At 37.7% G+C, this 21,219-nt stretch overlaps 1 protein-coding gene across 1 annotated transcript in view; it reads left to right on the forward strand.

The window, feature by feature from the left end:
- The first annotated feature begins 843 nt into the window (after positions 1–843).
- Positions 844–21,219, forward strand: part of TMIGD1 (transmembrane and immunoglobulin domain containing 1) — a 121,504-nt gene continuing 101,128 nt past the window's right edge. The window contains exons 1-3 of the mRNA XM_053704587.1: positions 844–915; positions 1,359–1,433; positions 4,436–4,714. Of these exons, the coding sequence (XP_053560562.1) occupies positions 1,379–1,433; positions 4,436–4,714 (334 nt within the window). The 5' untranslated portion in view covers positions 844–915; positions 1,359–1,378. The remainder of the gene's footprint in view (positions 916–1,358; positions 1,434–4,435; positions 4,715–21,219) is intronic.

Consider the following 21,219-nt stretch of genomic DNA (forward strand, 5'->3'; position numbering starts at 1 on the left):
GTGGTTGATTGATTAGTTAGATAAACACGGGTGTTAGAGATTAATAACGGTCACTATATGTACAACAAATCACTGGCATAGACTTAAAGGGACATGAAACCCACAAATTTTCTTTTATGATTTAGGTAGAGCATATAATTTTAAACTTCTATTATCAAATTTGCTTCATTCTTTTAGTATCATATGTTGAAGGAGCAGCAATGAACTACTGGTAGTTAACTGAACACATGGGTGAGCCAATGAAAATTGGTGTATATATGCAGTCACCAATCAGCAGCTAGAACCTAGGTTCTTTGCTGCTCCTGAACTTAACTAGACAAACATTTCAGCAAAGGATAACAAGAGAAGGAAGAAAATTAAATAATAGAAGTAAATTGGAAAGCTGTTTAAAATTGTATGCTCTGTCAAAATCATAAATGTCTAATTATGACTTTATTGTCCCTTTAAAGAAAAGTGAATAAAGATTAAAACCACTATATTTGTAGACATAATAAGGGGTTCTGCTGAGAATGTCCAGCTGATGATTATTCTATAGGTTGGTTGCTATAGATAAGAAGACATTTAATGACAAACAAAAAATACAAGAAAGACCCTAGAAAATCTGTGTCTTTGGGGTTAATGCTACATACACTGGATTGGCATCTAGAAAAGGCTAAAATTGCCTAATGCTAAAGTGCCTCACCCATACCTAATAAAGAAACAGGTTTGTCTTCACTCTGCAATGCAAACTGTATTGCTTGAGGTAAGTTATATTTACTCAGAAGCCATAAAACGGGGTAAACCTTGAACTATAACATGTCAGGCATTGACCTGGCATTTATAAAAGAATTTAAGGAGTATAAGAATTGCACATACCACATAAGCATGATCATTTTCTTAGGCAATTGTGTCAGAGCAACTGAAACTCTAACATAGGTAAGTACATAATGTATAGCTGCTATATATATTATTGTTACGCAGAGTCACATAACATGGCTGGTTTTTATAATAGTGCAGTGTGCTTCATTAGGGAATAATGTCCTGTAACATTGAATGCTCATTTCTATTGCCTACAATGTGATACCACAAAACATGGGGATGGATTAGATTTTAATGTTTTTCTTGATTAGTTATAAGGCCTTTGGCTCAGCATCATTAAAGAAAATGATACATTTGAGACATTTTTTTCTAAGCTAGAAGAATTTAGATTTGCTTTCCAAGAGGATAGGTACTCATTAATTTAAGCACCAGCAAACAAAGCTACTCTTTATTACTTTTTAACATAAAGACACAAGTAAATGATAATTTGTCTAAGTATCTTCAGGCGCACTAGTCTGTAGGTAACTCACATGGTCTTCAGATTTTTCTTCTTTTTTCAGGCTGACCGAACTGTTTGATCATGAAGCGTGGCTTTTTCCTGGTGTTTTTTCTATCAGTGTTACACCAAGCTAAAGGTAAGCAATAAATGATTTAAGTTTATGAATCCCAAGTAAATGGTAACAATGGAATGTTGTAAATAAATGATTTGTAAATAAAAAAATAATATTCCATCACCAATTTCTAACGACAAACTTATGATCTTCGATCTCAAGAAGCACTTATTCAAACAGTCATAAAAAAATAAATCTTCTAAAAGAATCACTTGGTGTTTTAGAGTTATTAGTCGAACAACAATAAATAATTTAATTAAAGGTTTTAGTAACACGTTATAATACTGTGGATAAGATATAAAGGGGGTCTTTGATATTCCATTATCCCATCATTAAACCAGGGCCAATAGTGAGAAAAGTATATAGCTTTCCTACTTCTCTTTGTTCAAGACCCACTAGTAACGTCTTTTACTGGTAATATTGCTACATAACCCTTTATCTAGACCAGTGTTTTTCAACCAGTGTGCCGTGGCACACTAGTGTGCCGTGAGAGATCCTCAGGTGTGCCACGGCAGACTGACAACAGTGTGACATATTTTTTACTTTGCTTGTTTTTTACTCCCAGTGCAGGGGTAGTTTGTAGGAGACATACAGTATGTGTGTGTTTGTGTGTATGTGTATATATATATATATGCTGTATTAGGCTACAATGTGTGATCTTTTTAAATTTTGGGATGGTGGTGTGCCACAGGATTTTTTAATGTAAAAAGTGTGCCACGGCAAAAAAAAGGTTAAAAATCACTGATCTAGACAAACACAGAATGGCCTATTTTAAAATTGAACAACTAAACCTTTCCCTGCACCCTATAACATTGTAAAATTGTATATAGTTCTATATCAGTAAACAATTTCATCCCCTTAAAGACACAGTAAGCTCAAAATATTTAATCTTCCCCATAAATACATATGTTTGCATTAGACTTCCATTATTTATGTTGCCTTGCTTTCCTGTATTTTAACTCTGCAAATGTAGTTTTTATTCCCAATTATCCCCAGAGAAGCTGGAAGGCATATATGTCAGATTCTAACCCTGCAACATACTACACAGGGATATTATGATCAGTGTAGGAGCTTGTTTATATCTGTCCCTAACTGACCATAGCAAAGACAATAAGATAAACATATTTAAGACATTTTCAAGGGTTGTGTCAATTTGACAGCAAAACTTTTGCTAACGAACTTACAGTTTCAATTGCTTTTAAAACATTACTTTTCTTTGCAAATAATTTGCAGTGTATGTGTCTCTATATAAAAATGGCTTTAATTCCCCTTTAAGCAACACCACAGACCAGTACACAGACTATATATCTTGTTCCATAGAAACACACAAAACAAATAAATAGATGGGGGAAAAAATGTTATGCTTTTCTATAATTGTTTATATGGTGATGAGTTTTCTAAGAGTATTCATTACACGTTATGTTAAAGAAAGAGAGTGCAGGTAAACCTTAGAGTTTACTATTACTAATGTATTGCTTGCACTCAACTCCTTTTTTATCTTTTTATCTTTATTATTTGTTGAAAGTGTAACAAACAGTAGAAAGAAAGCCTAAGATAAAGAGATACAACAAGTGCAGCTGGAGATAACAGTTTTACCCATAGATAAAGTTTCAATCTTTTTTAAAGTTCTAGTAACAAAACCAGCACTCCTGAGCGCTTTGGTTTATCCGTGTATATGTGAATATGGGCTATTTTTTACTTTCTCGTGTTAAAGGGACATTGCACACTAGATTTGTCTTTGCATGAATGTTTTGTAGATGATCCATTTATATAGCCCATCTTATTTTTTAATAACATTGTGCTGATCTTCAGACTCCTAACTAAGCCCCAAAGTATCAAATGTAGACTCAGGTCTACAGACTCCAGCTTGCTTCTGTTTGTGTCATTTTCATATGCAGGGGTAGGTCTGCTCTTTCTGCTTTCTCAGCCCATTTCAGTGGGTGTCACAGCCTAACCTCATCAACAATGCTAAATTGGGAGCTTCTAAGTATGTTTTTAAAAGGATTTACACTGATTTTTTAGATCAGTATCTGTGCATATTCTTCTTTATAGTGGTGTCTATTACATGCATTAATTTATACTGTCCCTTTAAAGGAATACAAAACATCATTGTAATAAAAAAGCACTAAGCAGTGAGTTACACTTAATAAAAAAAAACATTCCAATATCTACTTTTTTTTTTTTTTTTAAATTGTTTACTTCCTTACTTCCTGTCACAAACCCATAAGGGTGCTGTGGTCTCTACAGGAAGACAAAGAAGCACCTTTTCCTTTAAGTGTCGCTAGGAGAAACTGGCTCTATCTGTAGTTAGTTTATTACCCTTGCTAAGTAGTTGACTTTTGTTGCAAAAATCATGTGACAGCAGAATTTAAGTTATGTAATGGTAGCTCTGTTATCTAGTTGTAGTCTTTGGCTACACTGATAATTTCTAAGTGCTCATTTATCAAAAAAAACAATTAAAGGGATACTAAACCCATTTTTTTTCTATCATGATTCAGACAGAGCATGCACTTTAAAGCAACTTTCTAATTTACTCCTATTATCAATTTTTCTTCGTTCACTTGCTATCTTTATTTGGAAATCATGAATCTAAGCTTAGGAGCCAGCCCATTTTTGGTTCAGCACCTGGGTAGTGCTTGCTGATTGGTGGCTAAATGCTGAACCAAAAATAGGCATGCTCCTAAGTTAAGATTACTGCTTTTTTTTTAAATAAAGACAGCAAGAGAACAAAGAAAATTTGATAATAGGGGTAAATTAGAAACTTACTTAAAATTGCATGCTCGATCTGAATCATGAAAGAAAAATGTGGGTTTAGTATCCCTTTGAGTTGTTTGCTGTTTATTTTTAACCCAATGTGTTTCTTTTTATGTTTACTTAACATTGTTTTTACTAATGGAAGACTGTTTCACATCCCTTAAATGTTGATTTTTGCACAGTTGTTGAAAATACTGCTATTATAAAGTTCATGTTAGTAATCATTTTCTAATAAGAGGAAAAGCCTAACTTTGTGTTGGTTATTCTCACAGCTGTACATCTGGAGGTAAATAACAAAACCAGCGATTTCATACTTGACACCAATTTAACCGATGTACTACCCCTGCACTGTGAAGCAAAGAACCACACAGGGAGCGAGTCTTTGATCTGGTACCGGGATAGTCGTCCCCTCAGTCTCGAAGATGAACACAACATTAACTCGAGCCATGTCTGCATCGCACCTCTGTCACCCAGCGACAACGGAATCAAGTTTATATGCTTACTGAAAAGCAACACCTCCATCAAAAGGATAGCCACCCTGAATGTTACGTGTGAGTAGGCTACATCCTGTACTATAGGTGCAATATTTATAAACATAAATTAATTTCAAACGGCCAAACATTTTCATACAAAAGATAGATAGATAGATAGATAGATAGATAGATAGATAGATAGATAGATAAGAGAGAGATTTTCACAAACAACTAAACCACAAGGTCTTCTGTAAAAGTGTGATCTGTACATATTGGGGGATGTTATTGTTTAAAAATATAGATATCCCTTTATTACCCATTCCCCAGTTTTGCATAACCAACATGTTTATATTAATACTAGGCGATAAACCTGCCCAGAGGGCAGACTATGTTTAAAAAAATACAACCCCCCAAGCTTAAGTTACAAAAAATAAAAAAAAGTGAAATTACAGAAAAAAAGAAACAAAGCTATCCAAAATAAAAATATTAAACCTAAATTAATACCCCTATAAAAATAAAAACACCCCCTAATCTACACTACCAATAGCCCTTAAAAGGGCCTTTTGTAGGGCATTGCCCTAAGTTAAACAGCTCTTTTACCTCTAAAAAATACAAAGTCCCCCCTAACAGTAAAAAAAAACACCCACATAACCCCCAAAATAAAAAACCTAACACTAAAAAAACTAAACTACCCATTGCCCCTAAAGGGGCATTTGTATGGGCATTGCCCTTACAAGGGCATTCAGCTCTTTTACTGCCCTTAAAAGGGCAATCAGCTCTTTTTCAACCCAAAAAAACCCTAATCTAAAACCACCCCTAAAATTAAAATAAAAAGAGTAAACCTAAGCCCCAAATAGGTACTCACTGTTCTTGAAGTCTGGCGGAGAAGGTCTTTTTCCAGACGGATCCATCATCTTCTATCTTCTATCTTCATCCAAGGTGATGGCGGCGCAGACTGGAGGTGCGGAGCTGTGTTCCCAATGCCTGGATCCTCAGCGGCGGTCCTCAACGGCGGCGGTCCTCGGCGGCATGGAGGCTCCACTTCCTCCGATGTCCATCGTAGACTGAAGATTGAATGCAAGGTACCGCAATCAATTTGGGGTACCTTGGATTCCTATTGGATGACATTTTGAAATCAGCCAATAGGATTAGAGCTACTGAAATGCTATTGGCTGTTCAAATCAGCCAATAAGAATTTAGTAGCTCTCATCCTATTGGCTGATTTCTAAATTTCAGCCAATAGGAATGCAAGGTACCCCAATACATATGGAATACCTTGCATTCAATCTTCAGTGTGCGACGGATGATCGCATGAAGGGGAGTCTCTCCGCCGCCGAGGACCACCACCCCAGAGGACGGCCACCGAGGACTGCTGCCGTTGAGGACCGCCGCTAAGGATCCAGGCATCGGGAACACAGCTCTGCACCTTCGCGCCGCCTTCACTTCGGATAAAGATAGAAGATAATGTATACGTCTAGAAGAAGACCTTCTCTGCCGGACTTCAGGAACATTAAAGTGAAGGTAAAGTTTGCTGTATTATTATGCACTTATCTGCAATGCAGCACAAATTAATGGTACTTTCATTCAAGAAAATCTTCAATTTTAGCTCTATTATTAGTTTTATAATATTTTAACCGCAGTCTAATAAGCCTTTGATTCAACCCGTTATTTATTTTTTTAGCTTGTTGGTCACATTGTAATAACAGCCAATTGATTTCCTGGCCGCTAGGCAGCCGTCATTTGACGTCACCGCTATCTACAAAGCTCTGCGCATGCTTTTAGCATCCTTGCTGTCCCTGGAAAACCAAGCGCGGCCCCGTTTAGCACATGCTTACTGACCAACAATAGCAGGCTTGTGCTGTGTAAATCAGACTGCCAGTAATGCATGCGCATTGTGTAGCATTGGCAATGTTTTGCGCGTGCGCAGTAGTTTTCTTACCTGGGCACGAGCATTGTAGACAAGTATAGAGCGTGTGGGAATGCTCTATACGTCATCAGCTAAACAGAGAGGAAATGGATCGTGGGCGGAGCTTGCAACAGAACGGTAGGGGAGAAAAACATACATTTATTAACTAAATATGTTAGGTTTAAAAAAAAAGTTAGCGACTGTGGATTTTACAAGGCAATAAATTAAATACTGTTTGCAGAAAGAGAAAACTTTACCTTCACTTTAAGTACCTATTTGGGGCTTAGGTTTAGACTTTTTTATTTTCATTTTTGGGGTGGTTTTTTTCTCTCTTTAGATTAGGTTTTTTTTGGGCTTGAAAAAGAGCTGATTGCCCCTTTAAGGGCAGTAAAAGAGCTGATTGCCCATAAAAATTCCCCTTTAGGGGCAATGGGTAGTTTAGTTTTCTTTAGTGTTAGTTTTTTTTTATATTTTGGGGGGTTAGGTGTGTGGGGGGATTTACTGTTAGGGGGGACTTAGTATTTTTTAGAGGTAAAAGAGCTATTGGTAGTTTAGATTAGGGAGGGTTTTAATTTTGGAGGGGCTTTTTTATTTTCATAGGGATTAGGTATAATTTTTTTTAATTTTTTTATTATTTTGTTTATTTTTTTCTGTAATGTTAGACTTTTTTATTTTTTGTAATTTAATGTTAGTTGGGTTTTTTTTTAAGTGTAATTTAGTAGTAATTGGGGTTAATTTAGGGGGTGTTAGGTTAGGGGGCTTAGTAATTAAATTAGTTATTTGCATTGTGGGGGGTTGGCAGTGTAGGGGTTAATTAGGGTTATTGCGATGTGGAGATTTGGCAGTTTAGGGGTTAATAGGATAATTAGGTTTTTGCGATGTGGGGGCTTGACGGTATAGGGGTTAATAGGTTAATTAGGGTTATTGCGATGTGGGGTGTTGGCGATTTAAGAGTTAATAGTTTTTTTTTGCAATGTGGGGGTTTTGCGGTTTAGAGGTTAATAGGTTAATAGGTTAATTAGGTTTATTGCGATATGGGTGGTTGGCAGTTAAGGGGTTAATATTTTAATTATGTTATTTGCGGCTTAGGGGTTAGTTACTTTATTGTTTTGCGATGTGGGGGTTTACGGTTTAGGTGTTAATACTTCGTGCGGGAGGATATTTTTTGTGTTATTCTTTGTGCGGGCCGTTACGTATTTTTAATTTTATTTATTGCGGGCGGTTACGTGTTTTTTAGTTATTTCGTGCGGGCAGTTGCGTGTTTTTTTTTAAAGGCTTCGGGTGTGCCTACGCTGCATCCAGGTGGATTCCAAAAATGGCAGGGTGGTGAAAGAATCCAACAAAGGTGGAAGACCATTTTCGGAATCCATTTTCGGAATCTTTTGACTGCCTCGAGCAGCCAACATTCCTTTGAGGATGCGTGCGCAACTGGCGACGGACGCGTTACAAACGCGATTATAGTATAGATAGTTTTAACCTCTGTGATTACATTGTATCTAAGCCTCTTTTTGAGAGCACCCTGATCACATCACTTTTATATAGCATATTTTAGCTGTGTTGTGCACACCCCACGGGAGTGAGCACAATTTTATCTATATGGCCCACATGAACTCCTGTTGAGTTTCCTGTTGTAAAAATCAAATAAAAAAACATGTGATTAAGAGGCTGTCTGTAGTGGCTTAGAAACAGGCATACATTTAGAGGTTTGAATGTTATAAAGTATATATATATAACAATGTTGGTTGTGTAAAGCTGGGGAATGGGTAGTAAAGGCGTTATCTATCTTTTTAAACAATAACAATTTTAGTGTTGACTTTAATCATTGCTACACATAACAAACTACACACAGCTACACTTTAACATTGTTTTCTTATTTAACCTTAAACGCTGCAATTAAAATGCTTTTACATTTTCAATGAATGAAACCATTAGCTAGAATCTAATACTTTTATCTGTCATGAAGATCGCTACAAATTTTGTAATAATCCGTTTTTTTAATACAGAGAAGAGACGATTTAGACAAGTCTACAGCAAAAACTGCAACCAATCCTCATGATATTTGTAAGGGACATAGATCTTATAGAGTATTTCTAGCTTGGATTGGAATTCCAGACTTGTAAAGTTAAAAGTCTAATCATAACAATGGTCTAGATTCATAGACGCTCATGAGGTTGCAAAGGAACACTGTTGTCAAGATCATGGGGCCTATTTAATAATGTGCGAGCAGACGTGATCTGATATTGCGGATCATGTCTGCTGCACATCGATAAATGCCGACAGCATACGCTCTCGGGTTGATTTCTGGCGATGTCTGTCTGCCGCCTCAGAGCAGGCAGACAGGATATGGAGCAGCAGTCTTTAGACCGCTGCTTCATAACTTGTGTTTCCGGCGAGCCTGAAGGCTCGCTGGAAACACGGGGCATCAAGCTCCATACAGAGCTTGATAAATATGCCCCTATGTCTGAACTTAAAGGGACAGTCTACCATAGAATTGTTTTTGTTTTAAAAGATAGATAATCCCTTTATTACCCATTCCCCAGTTTTGCATAACCAACACAGTTATATTAATGTACTTTTTACCTCTGTGATTACCTTGTATCTAGGAACCTTCTTCCAGCCCCCTGATCACATGACTGTGACTGTTTATTATCTATTGTCTTGCAGCTAGCATTCTTTTGGGCTAAATCTTAATAACTCCCTGTGCCTGTACACAGTGTTATCTATATGGCCCACATGTACTTTCTGTCTCTTTTTGTTGAAAAGGAATTTAAAACGCCTGTGATAGGAGCCTGTGATAGGAGGCAGTCCTCAAAGGCTTAGAAATTAGCATATGAGTCTGCCTAGGTTTAGTTTCAACTAAGAATACTAAGAGAAAAAAAGCAAATTTCATGATAAAAGTAAATTGGAAAGTTGATTAAAATTACATATTCTATCTGTATAATGAAAGTTTAATTTTGACTAGACTGTCCCTTTAAAGGGACATGAAACCCAAAATGATTCTTTCATGATTCAGATAGAACATACAATTTTAAACAACATTACGTCTATCATCTAATTTGCTTCATTCACTTGGTATCCTTTTTTGAAAAGCATATCTAGAAAGGCTCAGGAGCATGGAGCTAACTGCTGATTGGTGGCTGAACTTGCATGCCCATTTTCATTGGCTTACAAATGTGTTCAGCTAGCTCCCAGGAGTGCATTGCTGCTTCTTTAAAAAAAGATACCAAGAGAATAAAGCAAAATTGACAACAGAAGTAAATTGGAAAGTTGTTTAAAAATGTATAATTTATCGATATTTGTTGTTGGGTCCCGAGATCTGGTGGGTGGAGCTTGGATGCGCGCACAAAAAAATCCCAAACGCTACAACTCTGAGATACGTTGAGATATTGAGCGCTGAACAGGGATCTCCTTGTAATGAAAACTGCCCGACAAACAAGCAAGTGACCTGCACATTCCCTAGGCGAGGGGGAAGTTTTTTCTCTCGTCGGGACAACACGATACAACACTAAATCTTGCGGGTAGCACAACCCGTGAAGGGGGAAAAGAGTCGCAGCTGACTGCTACCTATTATTGAGAGTTGGAGCACGGTACTGAGAGGCCTGGAGACAGAACTGCAATTATCAATTTCCTAAGAATGGGGCCGGATCTCTACACATAGCCAGATTGTCCTCTGGCCAGGACACTGCACCTGCTTTAAAGCTAAGTATTACTTACACTTTATTTGGATATCTTTTTAACTACGGTGCTGGCTGAAGACTAGTGGTTTCTTAAGCTACACTGTACAAGACAACAAACCCTCTATTTGAGACCATCTATTTAAGTGCCAGGCACATATTAAAGGGACAATCAAATCCAAAATAAACTTTCATGATTCAGATAGGACATGTCATTTTAAACAACTTTCCAATTTACTTTTATCACCAATTTTGCTTTGTTCGCTTGATATTCTTAGTTGAAAGCTAAACCAAGGTAGGCTCATATGCTAATTTCTTAGACCTTGAAGGCCACCTCTTATCTAAATGCATTTTGACAGTTTTTCACCACTAGAGGGCATTAATTCATGTGTTTCATATAGATAACATTGAGCTTATGCACTTGAAGTGTCCTAGGAGTGAGCACTGATTGGCTAAAATGCAAGTCTGTCAAAAAAACTGAAATAAGGGGCCAGTTTGCAGAGGCTTAGATACATGATAATCACAGAGATAAAAAGTGTATTCATATAACTGTGTTGGTTATGCAAAACTAGGTAATGGGTAATAAAGGGATTATCTATTTTTAAAAACAATAAAAAATTCTGATGTAGACTGTCCCTTTAACTATAAACAGAGGGAAAATATCATAAAGTCTATCTGACTGAAGAGTGGGGGCTAATTAAAATCAATCGCCTAGATTTAGAGTTTGGCGTTAGCCGTCAAAACCAGCGTTAGGGGCTCCTAACGCTGGTTTTGGGCTACCGCTGGTATTTAGAGTCAGTCAGGAAAGGGTCTAACGCTCACTTTGCAGCCGCGACTTTTCCATACCGCAGATCCCCCTACGCCATTTGCGTATCCTATTTTTTCAATGGGATCTTTCTAACGCCGGTATTTAGAGTCTTGGCTGAAGTGAGTGTTAGAAATCTAACGACAAGACTCCAGCCGCAGCAAAAAGCCAGGAGTTAAGAGCTTTCTGGGCTAACGCCGGTTCATAAAGCTCTTAATTACTGTGCTCTAAAGTACACTAACACCCATAAACTACCTATGTACCCCTAAACCGAGGCCCCCCCACATCGCCGCCACTCTAATAAAAAATTTTAACCCCTAATCTGCCGACCGCACACCGCCGCAACCTACGTTATCCCTATGTACCCCTAATCTGCCGCCCCCAACGTCGCCGCTACCTACCTACACTTATTAACCCCTATTCTGCCGACCGGACCTTACCGCTACTATAATAAAGTTATTAACCCCTAATCCGCCTCACTCCTGCCTCAATAACCCTATAATAAATAGTATTAACCCCTAATCTGCCCTCCCTAACATCGCCGACACCTAACTTCAAGTATTAACCCCTAATCTGCCGACCGGACCTCACCGCTATTCTATTAAACTTATTAACCCCTAAAGCTAAGTCTAACCCTAACACCCCCCTAAGTTAAATATAATTTTTATCTAACAAAATAAATGAACTCTTATTAAATAAATTATTCCTATTTAAAGCTAAATACTTACCTGTAAAATAAACCGTAATATAGCTACAATATAAATTATAATTATATTGTAGCTATTTTAGGATTAATATTTATTTTACTGGCAACTTTGTATTTATTTTAACCAGGTACAATAGCTATTAAATAGTTAATAACTATTTAATAGCTACCTAGTTAAAATAATTACAAAATTACCTGTAAAATAAATCCTAACCTAAGTTACAATTAAACCTAACACTACACTATCAATAAATTAATTAAATAAAATACCTACAATTATCTACAATTAAACCTAACACTACACTATCAATAAATTAATTAAATAAAATACCTACAAATAAATACAATTAAATAAACTAACTAAAGTACAAAAAATAAAAAAAGAACTAAGTTACAAAAAATAAAAAAATAATTTACAAACATTAGAAAAAGATTACAACAATTTTAAGCTAATTACACCTACTCTAAGCCCCCTAATAAAATAACAAAGCCCCCCAAAATAAAAAAATGCCCTACTCTATTCTAAAATACAAATAGAAAAGCTCTTTTACCTTACCAGCCCTTAAAAGGGCCTTTTGCGGGGCATGCCCCAAAGAATTCAGCTCTTTTGCCTGTAAAAAAAAAATACAATACCCCCCCAACATTACAACCCACCACCCACATACCCCTAATCTAACCCAAACCCCCCTTAAATAAACCTAACACTAAGCCCCTGAAGATCTCCCTACCTTATCTTCACCACGCCGGGTATCACCGATCCGTCCAGAGGAGCCTCCGAAGTCTTCATCCAAGCCCAAGCGGGGGCTGAAGAAGTCCATCATCGGGCTGAAGAGGTCCATCATTGGGCTGAAGTCTTGATCCAAGCAGGCGCTGAAGAAGTCCATCATCGGGCTGAAGAGGTCCATCATCGGGCTGAAGTCTTCTATCAAGCGGCATCTTCAATCTTCATCCATCCGGAGCGGTGCGGAGCCATCTTCTTCCAGCCGACGTGGATCCATCCTCTTCTACCGACGCCTACTCGCCAAATGACGGTTCCTTTAAATGACGTCATCCAAGATGGCGTCCCTCGAATTCCGATTGGCTGATAGGATTCTATCAGCCAATCGGAATTAAGGTTGGAAAATTCTGATTGGCTGATGGAATCAGCCAATCAGATTCAAGTTCAATCCGATTGGCTGATCCAATCAGCCAATCAGATTGAGCTCGCATTCTATTGGCTGATCGGAACAGCCAATAGAATGCAAGCTCAATCTGATTGGCTGATTGGATCAGCCAATCAGATTGAACTTGAATCTGATTGGCTGATTCCATCAATATCAAAGAGCAAAGCAAGTGTTCAGAAAATGGATTCCCAAAGGGTGTTATGAGCAGTATAAATATAGCACCCTAATACATCCAGGGAATCAGTCCCAGTAAAGTCCATGCTATCAGGGACAACGGTCAATGTACAGTACATATGAAACACAGCGTTAATTCCTGATTTTCTATTCCTTGCTTGTCAGGTAACTGTATGAATGCCACTTCAGCCTAGTTGTCACGGGTGTAAGGTGCAGAGATAAAAATGTGCAGTCACTGTGGTAATGTCTGGAAAAACTCTTACCCTCCACAAGACTTGGTGGGGTGCCTGGGCGCACTGCTGTACTTCTCCTCGGACTGGTGCTGAAACCCTTCCATGGGGGTGCAGCGTGTGGGTCCTTCTTGGCGTGCTTGGAGATCCGGCTCTGATGGCGTAGTATTCTCATGCACACCCCGTGACGTCGCTAGGTGCACTGTGGGTAGTGTAGTTAAGACAAACCCGGAAGTCAGCGCCGGTTTCGGCTACGGGAGCAACAGGTCAGTATGCAGTATATCCCACCGCTATATGGATAAAGTTCACAAAGAAAGGAGATCTGTTGACTCAAGGTTAGTTGCTGGAAAAACTTGTTTATTATGGTGATCCAAAACAAGTCAAAGTAAAGCAAAGTACATAGGGTCACAGTGAGGGACTCCTGACGCGTTTCGCGCATGCGTAGATGCGCTTCTTCGGCCATCAGAATTTTCCTACCTTAATTCCGATTGGCTGATAGAATCCTATCAGCCAATCGGAATTCGAGGGACGCCATCTTGGATGACGTCATTTAAAGGAACCGTCATTCGGCGAGTAGGTGTCGGTAGAAGAGGATGGATCCGCGTCGGCTGAAAGAAGATGGCTCCGCTCCACTCCGGATGGATGAAGATTGAAGATGCCGCTTGATAGAAGACTTCAGCCCGATGATGGACCTCTTCAGCCCGATGATGGACTTCTTCAGCGCCCGCTTGGGCTTGGATGAAGACTTCGGAGGCTCCTCTGGACGGATCGGTGATACCCGGCGTGGTGAAGATAAGGTAGGGAGATCTTCAGGGGCTTAGTGTTAGGTTTATTTAAGGGGGGTTTGGGTTAGATTAGGGGTATGTGGGTGGTGGGTTGTAATGTTGGGGGGGGGGGGTATTGTATGTTTTTTTTTACAGGCAAAAGAGCTGAATTCTTTGGGGCATGCCCCGCAAAAGGGCATTTTAAGGGTTGGTAAGGTAAAAGAGCTTTTCTATTTGTATTTTAGAATAGGGTAGGGCATTTTTTTATTTTGGGGGGCTTTGTTATTTTATTAGGGGGCTTAGAGTAGGTGTAATTAACTTAAAATTGTTGTAATCTTTTTCTAATGTTTGTAAATTATTTTTTTATTTTTTGTAACTTAGTTCTTTTTTTATTTTTTGTACTTTAGTTAGTTTATTTAATTGTATTTATTTGTATGTATTTTATTTAATTAATTTATTGATAGTGTAGTGTTAGGTTTAATTGTAACTTAGGTTAGGATTTATTTTACAGGTAATTTTGTAATTATTTTAACTAGGTAGCTATTAAATAGTTATTAACTATTTAATAGCTATTGTACCTGGTTAAAATAAATACAAAGTTGCCTGTAAAATAAATATTAATCCTAAAATAGCTGCAATATAATTATAATTTATATTGTAGCTATATTATGGTTTATTTTACAGGTAAGTATTTAGCTTTAAATAGGAATAATTTATTTAATAAGAGTTAATTTTTTTCGTTAGATAAAAATTATATTTAACTTAGGGGGGTGTTAGTGTTAGGGTTAGACTTAGCTTTAGGGGTTAATAAATTTAATAGAGTAGCGGTGAGGTCCGGTCGGCAGATTAGGGGTTAATACTTGAAGTTAGGTGTCGGTGATGTTAGGGAGGGCAGATTAGGGGCTAATAATATTTATTATAGGGTTATTGAGGCGGGAGTGAGGCGGATTAGGGGTTAATAACTTTATTATAGTAGTGGTGAGGTCCAGTCGGCAGATTAGGGGTTAATAAGTGTAGGTAGGTGGCGGTGACATTGGGGGCGGCAGATTAGGGGTTAATAATTATAATATAGGGGTCGGCCGTGTTAGGGGCAGCAGATTAGGGGGGCATAGGGATAACGTAGGTGGCGGCGGTGTACGAAGCGGCAGATTAGGGGTTAAAAAAATATGCAGGGGTCAGCGATAGCGGGGGCGGCAGATTAAGGGTTAATAAGTGTAAGGTTAGGGGTGTTTAGACTCGGGGTTCATGAGTGTTAGGTGCAGACGTAGGAAGTGTTTCCCCATAGGAAACAATGGGCTGCATTAGGAGCTGAACGCTGCTTTTTTGCAGGTGTTAGGTTTTTTTCAGCTCAAACGGCCCCATTGTTTCCTATGGGGGAATCGTGCATGAGCACGTTTTTGAAGCTGGCCGCGTCCGTAAGCACCGCTGGTATTGAGAGTTGCAGTGGTGGTAAATTATGCTATACGCTTCCTTTTTGGAGCCTAACGCATCCCTTCTGTGAACTCTAAATACCAGCGGTATTTAAAAGGTGCGGGGGGAAAAAAGCATGCGTAGCTAACGCACCCCTTTGGCCACAGAACTCTAAATCTAGCCTAATGTCTTGGGACGTAAGCACCTAAGTAACATTCTCTAGAAAGGTGCTTATTTGAACTCCTGCAAGTGTTTGATTATTATTAACACCTTCCACATAAGTGCCGGTAAGATGGTTCTGGAACTCCTTTTGGCCTACACACTGAATTGAATCGGTGGCTGAATAGTGATGGTATTTTGTTAATTATGCAGTTGGCTGAAGACTAGTGGTTCTCTAGCTATGCCATGCAAGCACATAAATAGCTATGTGAGACCATCTATTTAAGTGCCAGACATATATCAACTTTAATCAGAGGGAAAACACCTATCTGGCTGAAGAGTGGAGGGCTTGTTAAATCACTGACTTGGGACTTAAGCATACTGAAGGTCTACATAGGTTTACATAGTAACGTTCTTTATAAGGGTGCTTAATTGAACTTCAGAAACCATTCGACTGCTTATAACACCCTCCACATAAGTGCTAGAAATGAGGGTATCTAATAACGGAACTTTTTTCTTGGGACTATTTGTTAAAGTTTAAGGACTATATAATTTACACAAAATTGACATAAGCTCTGCTTAACTCATTTAAATTCATATCCAGCTGAAGCTAATGTCTTGTATTAGGCCTATTTAAATCCATTGTATATATGGGGCCCTTATATAAGAGCTCTCTGTTTGATATCACTCTTTAAAAAACATCAGACTCAGAGTCTATTAAGAGGCTTTTTTGCTCTCACTACGCTGACTCTTAGTCTCTAGATAAAGCCTGCCGACCTTTATATAGACATAACAGCCTGACGTATAATCACTGGGGTTGAGTCATTGATAAAGAATAGATAAAGTCTTAAATATATATAACCCCTTTATAAAATGAGCGATTATAAGAGGAGGCTAAACATTTTTTTTTTCTTCAAATAGTTTTTATTGAGGTTAAATATGTAATATTACAAACAAGTGGTAATTCAAAAATACTAAACCAATAAACAGAGAAAGATACATATCAATCACTCTGACCAAAGTGTATCTATATAATCATACCTGTTACAACACAAGTATGCTAAATATGCTAAATATGAACCTCAGATTTTCTAATTCTCTTTGGGGGGAAAATTGAGTTGTCCTTCACGATCTTCGGAGGCCACTTATGGACCTCAACTATCTAGTGCAGCATTGTGTCAATGGGAGGACAAGACTATTAACCTTAAAACAGTATTGAATAAAAAAAAAAAAATATATATATATATATATATATAGTGAAATAGCTAAACCTGTATAGGGTATTTGTAGGTAGAGTTAAATAACCTTTTAAGAAGTGCAATATGAGAGTACTATCCTGCAGTTATACAGTTACTTAAATATAAACAAATTCTAGGATCAGTGTAGCATTCGAATCAGTTTTGAAGTGGCTCATAGTGCACAAGATATTGGTATACTAGCTTTAAAGGTATAAATGTATTAGAATATGTGAAGATTATTTGCAGTATTTTGCAAGATAAACTGCGCATTTAGTCTCTGGATGCATTTGCGGATACCAGAGTACTTTAGGGTTGCTGGAGGGGAGATGTTAAAAGGGCCAGCAGCTATAGTAGAAAGCTGTGGTATTAGTATAGAATATGTCTGTTCGTTGGGGTGTCCTTAATGTAAATCAGCACTTTTAGTAAGTGTCTAGTAAGAAGCTAATATAGGGTAGTTAAATATTAAGCTTGTTTAACACTTATAAATGGTAGAGACACTATACAGATAGAACCGTAAGTAATAACCTGGATCACATACCTGTAAATACACTCTCAAATAGAATTGGCCACTCTAAGAGTGAGAGGGGTCATAATATATAAAGTAGACCAAAAATCTTTTGAGTAACAGATATATAGTAGGAGGTGTGCTAATAATAAAAGGTGAAGCTGTTTTTGAGAGCATGGGAGATAACCAACCTTATTTAGTACTAAATATATACCAATAACAGAGTTAGTTATTAGATGTAGGGTCCCAGGTTAAACATGTATTGCGGGGAATAACCTATATGTTTGTATTACGTTACATGTATTATCCACTCTTAGCTATCAGCCAAACTTTCTGCTGAGGAAGAATTCTATGAGGCATATACACATTATATACAAGGGATTTCCATTATCAATCGACTTATGCAGCTATTGGGTGAACATATAATCAAATGTACACATATTAATAAGAAACTCAACACATGGTACTAATGAAGCTTTTAAGTTGTATAGTATAGACAGAGCAGTAAGCATCTAACTTGCAATTGAGCTTTAGGCAAGTCCTTGTAAAACCGTAGCATGGATTCTAGTGCTCTGCCCCCACAACTGTCGAGGCTGAATATTTAATTACAGAAATGTCTCTCTTTTTGTGGTATTGATAGCTATTTCTGGGTATACTGAAATATGTTGTTATATATGTTATGAATAAGAACTGCTTTTCGTGCAAAGAGAGTTTCTAGTACAAGGTAGTATCCCTTAAATAACAAATAGCAAAGGTAGATATACAGGGAGTGCAGAATTATTAGGCAAGTTGTATTTTTGAGGATTAATTTTATTATTGAACAACAACCATGTTCTCAATGAACCCAAAAAACTCATTAATATCAAAGCTGAATAGTTTTGGAAGTAGTTTTTAGTTTGTTTTTAGTTATAGCTATTTTAGGGGGATAGCTGTGTGTGCAGGTGACTATTACTGTGCATAATTATTAGGCAACTTAACAAAAAACAAATATATACCCATTTCAATTATTTATTTTTACCAGTGAAACCAATATAACATCTCAACATTCGCAAATATACATTTCTGACATTCAAAAACAAAACAAAAACAAATCAGTGACCAATATAGCCACCTTTCTTTGCAAGGACACTCAAAAGCCTGCCATCCATGGATTCTGTCAGTGTTTTGATCTGTTCACCATCAACATTGCGTGCAGCAGCAACCACAGCCTCCCAGACACTGTTCAGAGAGGTGTACTGTTTTCCCTCCTTGTAAATCTCACATTTGATGATGGACCACAGGTTCTCAATGGGGTTCAAATCAGGTAAACAAGGAGGTCATGTCATTAGATTTTCTTCGTTTATACCCTTTCTTGCCAGCCACGCTGTGGAGTACTTGGACGCGTGTGATGGAGCATTGTCCTGCATGAAAATCATGTTTTTCTTGAAGGATGCAGACTTCTTCCTGTACCACTGCTTGAAGAAGGTGTCTTCCAGAAACTGGCAGTAGGACTGGGAGTTGAGCTTGACTCCATCCTCAACCCGAAAAGGCCCCACAAGCTCATCTTTGATGATACCAGCCCAAACCAGTACTCCACCTCCACCTTGCTGGCGTCTGAGTCGGACTGGAGCTCTCTGCCCTTTACCAATCCAGCCACGGGCCCATCCATCTGGCCCATCAAGACTCACTCTCATTTCATCAGTCCATAAAACCTTAGAAAAATCAGTCTTGAGATATTTCTTGGCCCAGTCTTGACGTTTCAGCTTGTGTGTCTTGTTCAGTGGTGGTCGTCTTTCAGCCTTTCTTACCTTGGCCATGTCTCTGAGTATTGCACACCTTGTGCTTTTGGGCACTCCAGTGATGTTGCAGCTCTGAAATATGGCCAAACTGGTGGCAAGTGGCATCTTGGCAGCTGCACGCTTGACTTTTCTCAGTTCATGGGCAGTTATTTTGCGCCTTGGTTTTTCCACACTCTTTTTGCGACCCTGTTGACTATTTTGAATGAAACGCTTGATTGTTCGATGATCACGCTTCAGAAGCTTTGCAATTTTAAGAGTGCTGCATCCCTCTGCAAGATATCTCACTATTTTTGACTTTTCTGAGCCTGTCAAGTCCTTCTTTTGACCCATTTTGCCAAAGGAAAGGAAGTTGCCTAATAATTATGCACACCTGATATAGGGCGTTGATGTCATTAGACCACACCCCTTCTCATTACAGAGATGCACATCACCTAATATGCTTAATTGGTAGTAGGCTTTCAAGCCTATACAGCTTGGAGTAAGACAACATGCATAAAGAGGATGATGTGGTCAAAATACTCATTTGCCTAATAATTCTGCACTCCCTGTATACTCAATTTATAGTCTCTATTTGATTTAAGTGATTGTTAATGACTTATCTAAAAACAAGCTAAACACATTTTTAATCAAGACATTACACTTGGTTGGCTATTTCTCTCTGGCCTGTTATTCTGATTTATAGCTCTGAATAGAGAACATTTAAAAATATATTAGATTCTATGATAAAATAAACTGTAATATCCTTTCTTAGAAATGTTTATATAACGGTTATCCTGCAATATTAACTTATAATTTCTCTCTTATAAGATTATAGAGTAATTATTAGAACAGTATTATTGATGAAGACTTAGGGGAAAATAGTGAAAGGATTATATTATTTATCAGTGACATATAATAAGATAAGGGGTTAAGCGATATTTAATTTATAACTACATATTGCGACCTATAGCTGAGTCTATTTATGGTTCTTAACTATCTACCCTAGAATATCATTATTCACCGCACAGTCTTGCACTGTGCACTAATTGTATAGACACCAATTCTTTGAAGCTCTGTTTGCTTTCTAACTGTTTATTCTAGAAAATTGATACTGGAGAAATAACTATATAATGTGACTCAGAGATATGCATGTCTAGGGTTTTCAATTAATCATGTTAGAATTATACAATTTGTTATATAATTTCATATTGTGAGAGATTTTCACACAACTGTCGCTATCAAAAACTAAGACAAAAAACAAAACTAAAAGGGATCACCAAATGTATTAGAAACTAATACCGAGTTAGGGACATGATAGAGCACTAAAGACACCTCTCTCTTCTTTTTTTCCTCTCTTTTTTCTTTTTCTCCCACACATACGGATATAAAAAGTCTACACACCCCTGTTAAAATGTCAGGTTTCTGTGATGTAAAAAATGAGACAAAGATAAGTCATTTCAGAACTTTTTCCACCTTTAATGTGACCTATAAACTGTACAACTCAATTGAAAAACAAACTGAAATCTTTTAGGTAAAGGGAAATAAAAATAAAAAAATAAAATAATATGGTTGCATAAGTGTGAACACCCTTTTATAACTGGGGATGTAGCTGTGTTCAGAATTAAGCAATCACATTCAAAATCATGTTAAATAGGAGTCAGTACACACCTGTCATCATTTAAAGTGCCTCTGATTAACCCCAAATAAAGTTCAGCTGTTCTAGTAGGTCTTTCCTGACATTTTGTTAGTCGCATCCTACAGCAAAAGCCATGGTCCGCAGAGAGCTTCTAAAGCATCAGAGGGATCTCATTGTTAAAAGGTATCAGTCAGCAGAAGGGTACAAAAGAATTTCCAAGGCATTAGATATACCATGGAACACAGTGAAGACAGTCATCATCAAGTGAAGAAAATATGGTGCAACAGTGACATTACCAAGAACTGGACGTCCCTCCAAAATTGATGAAAAGACGAGAAGAAAACTGGTCTGGGAGGCTGCCAAGAGGCCTACAGCAACATTAAAGGAGCTGCAGGAATATCTGGCAAGTACTGGCTGTGTGGTACATGTGACAACAATCGCCCATATTCTTCATGT

Source organism: Bombina bombina, chromosome 3 (genome assembly GCF_027579735.1).
Source record: "Bombina bombina isolate aBomBom1 chromosome 3, aBomBom1.pri, whole genome shotgun sequence".
NCBI classification, from domain to species: domain Eukaryota; kingdom Metazoa; phylum Chordata; class Amphibia; order Anura; family Bombinatoridae; genus Bombina; species Bombina bombina.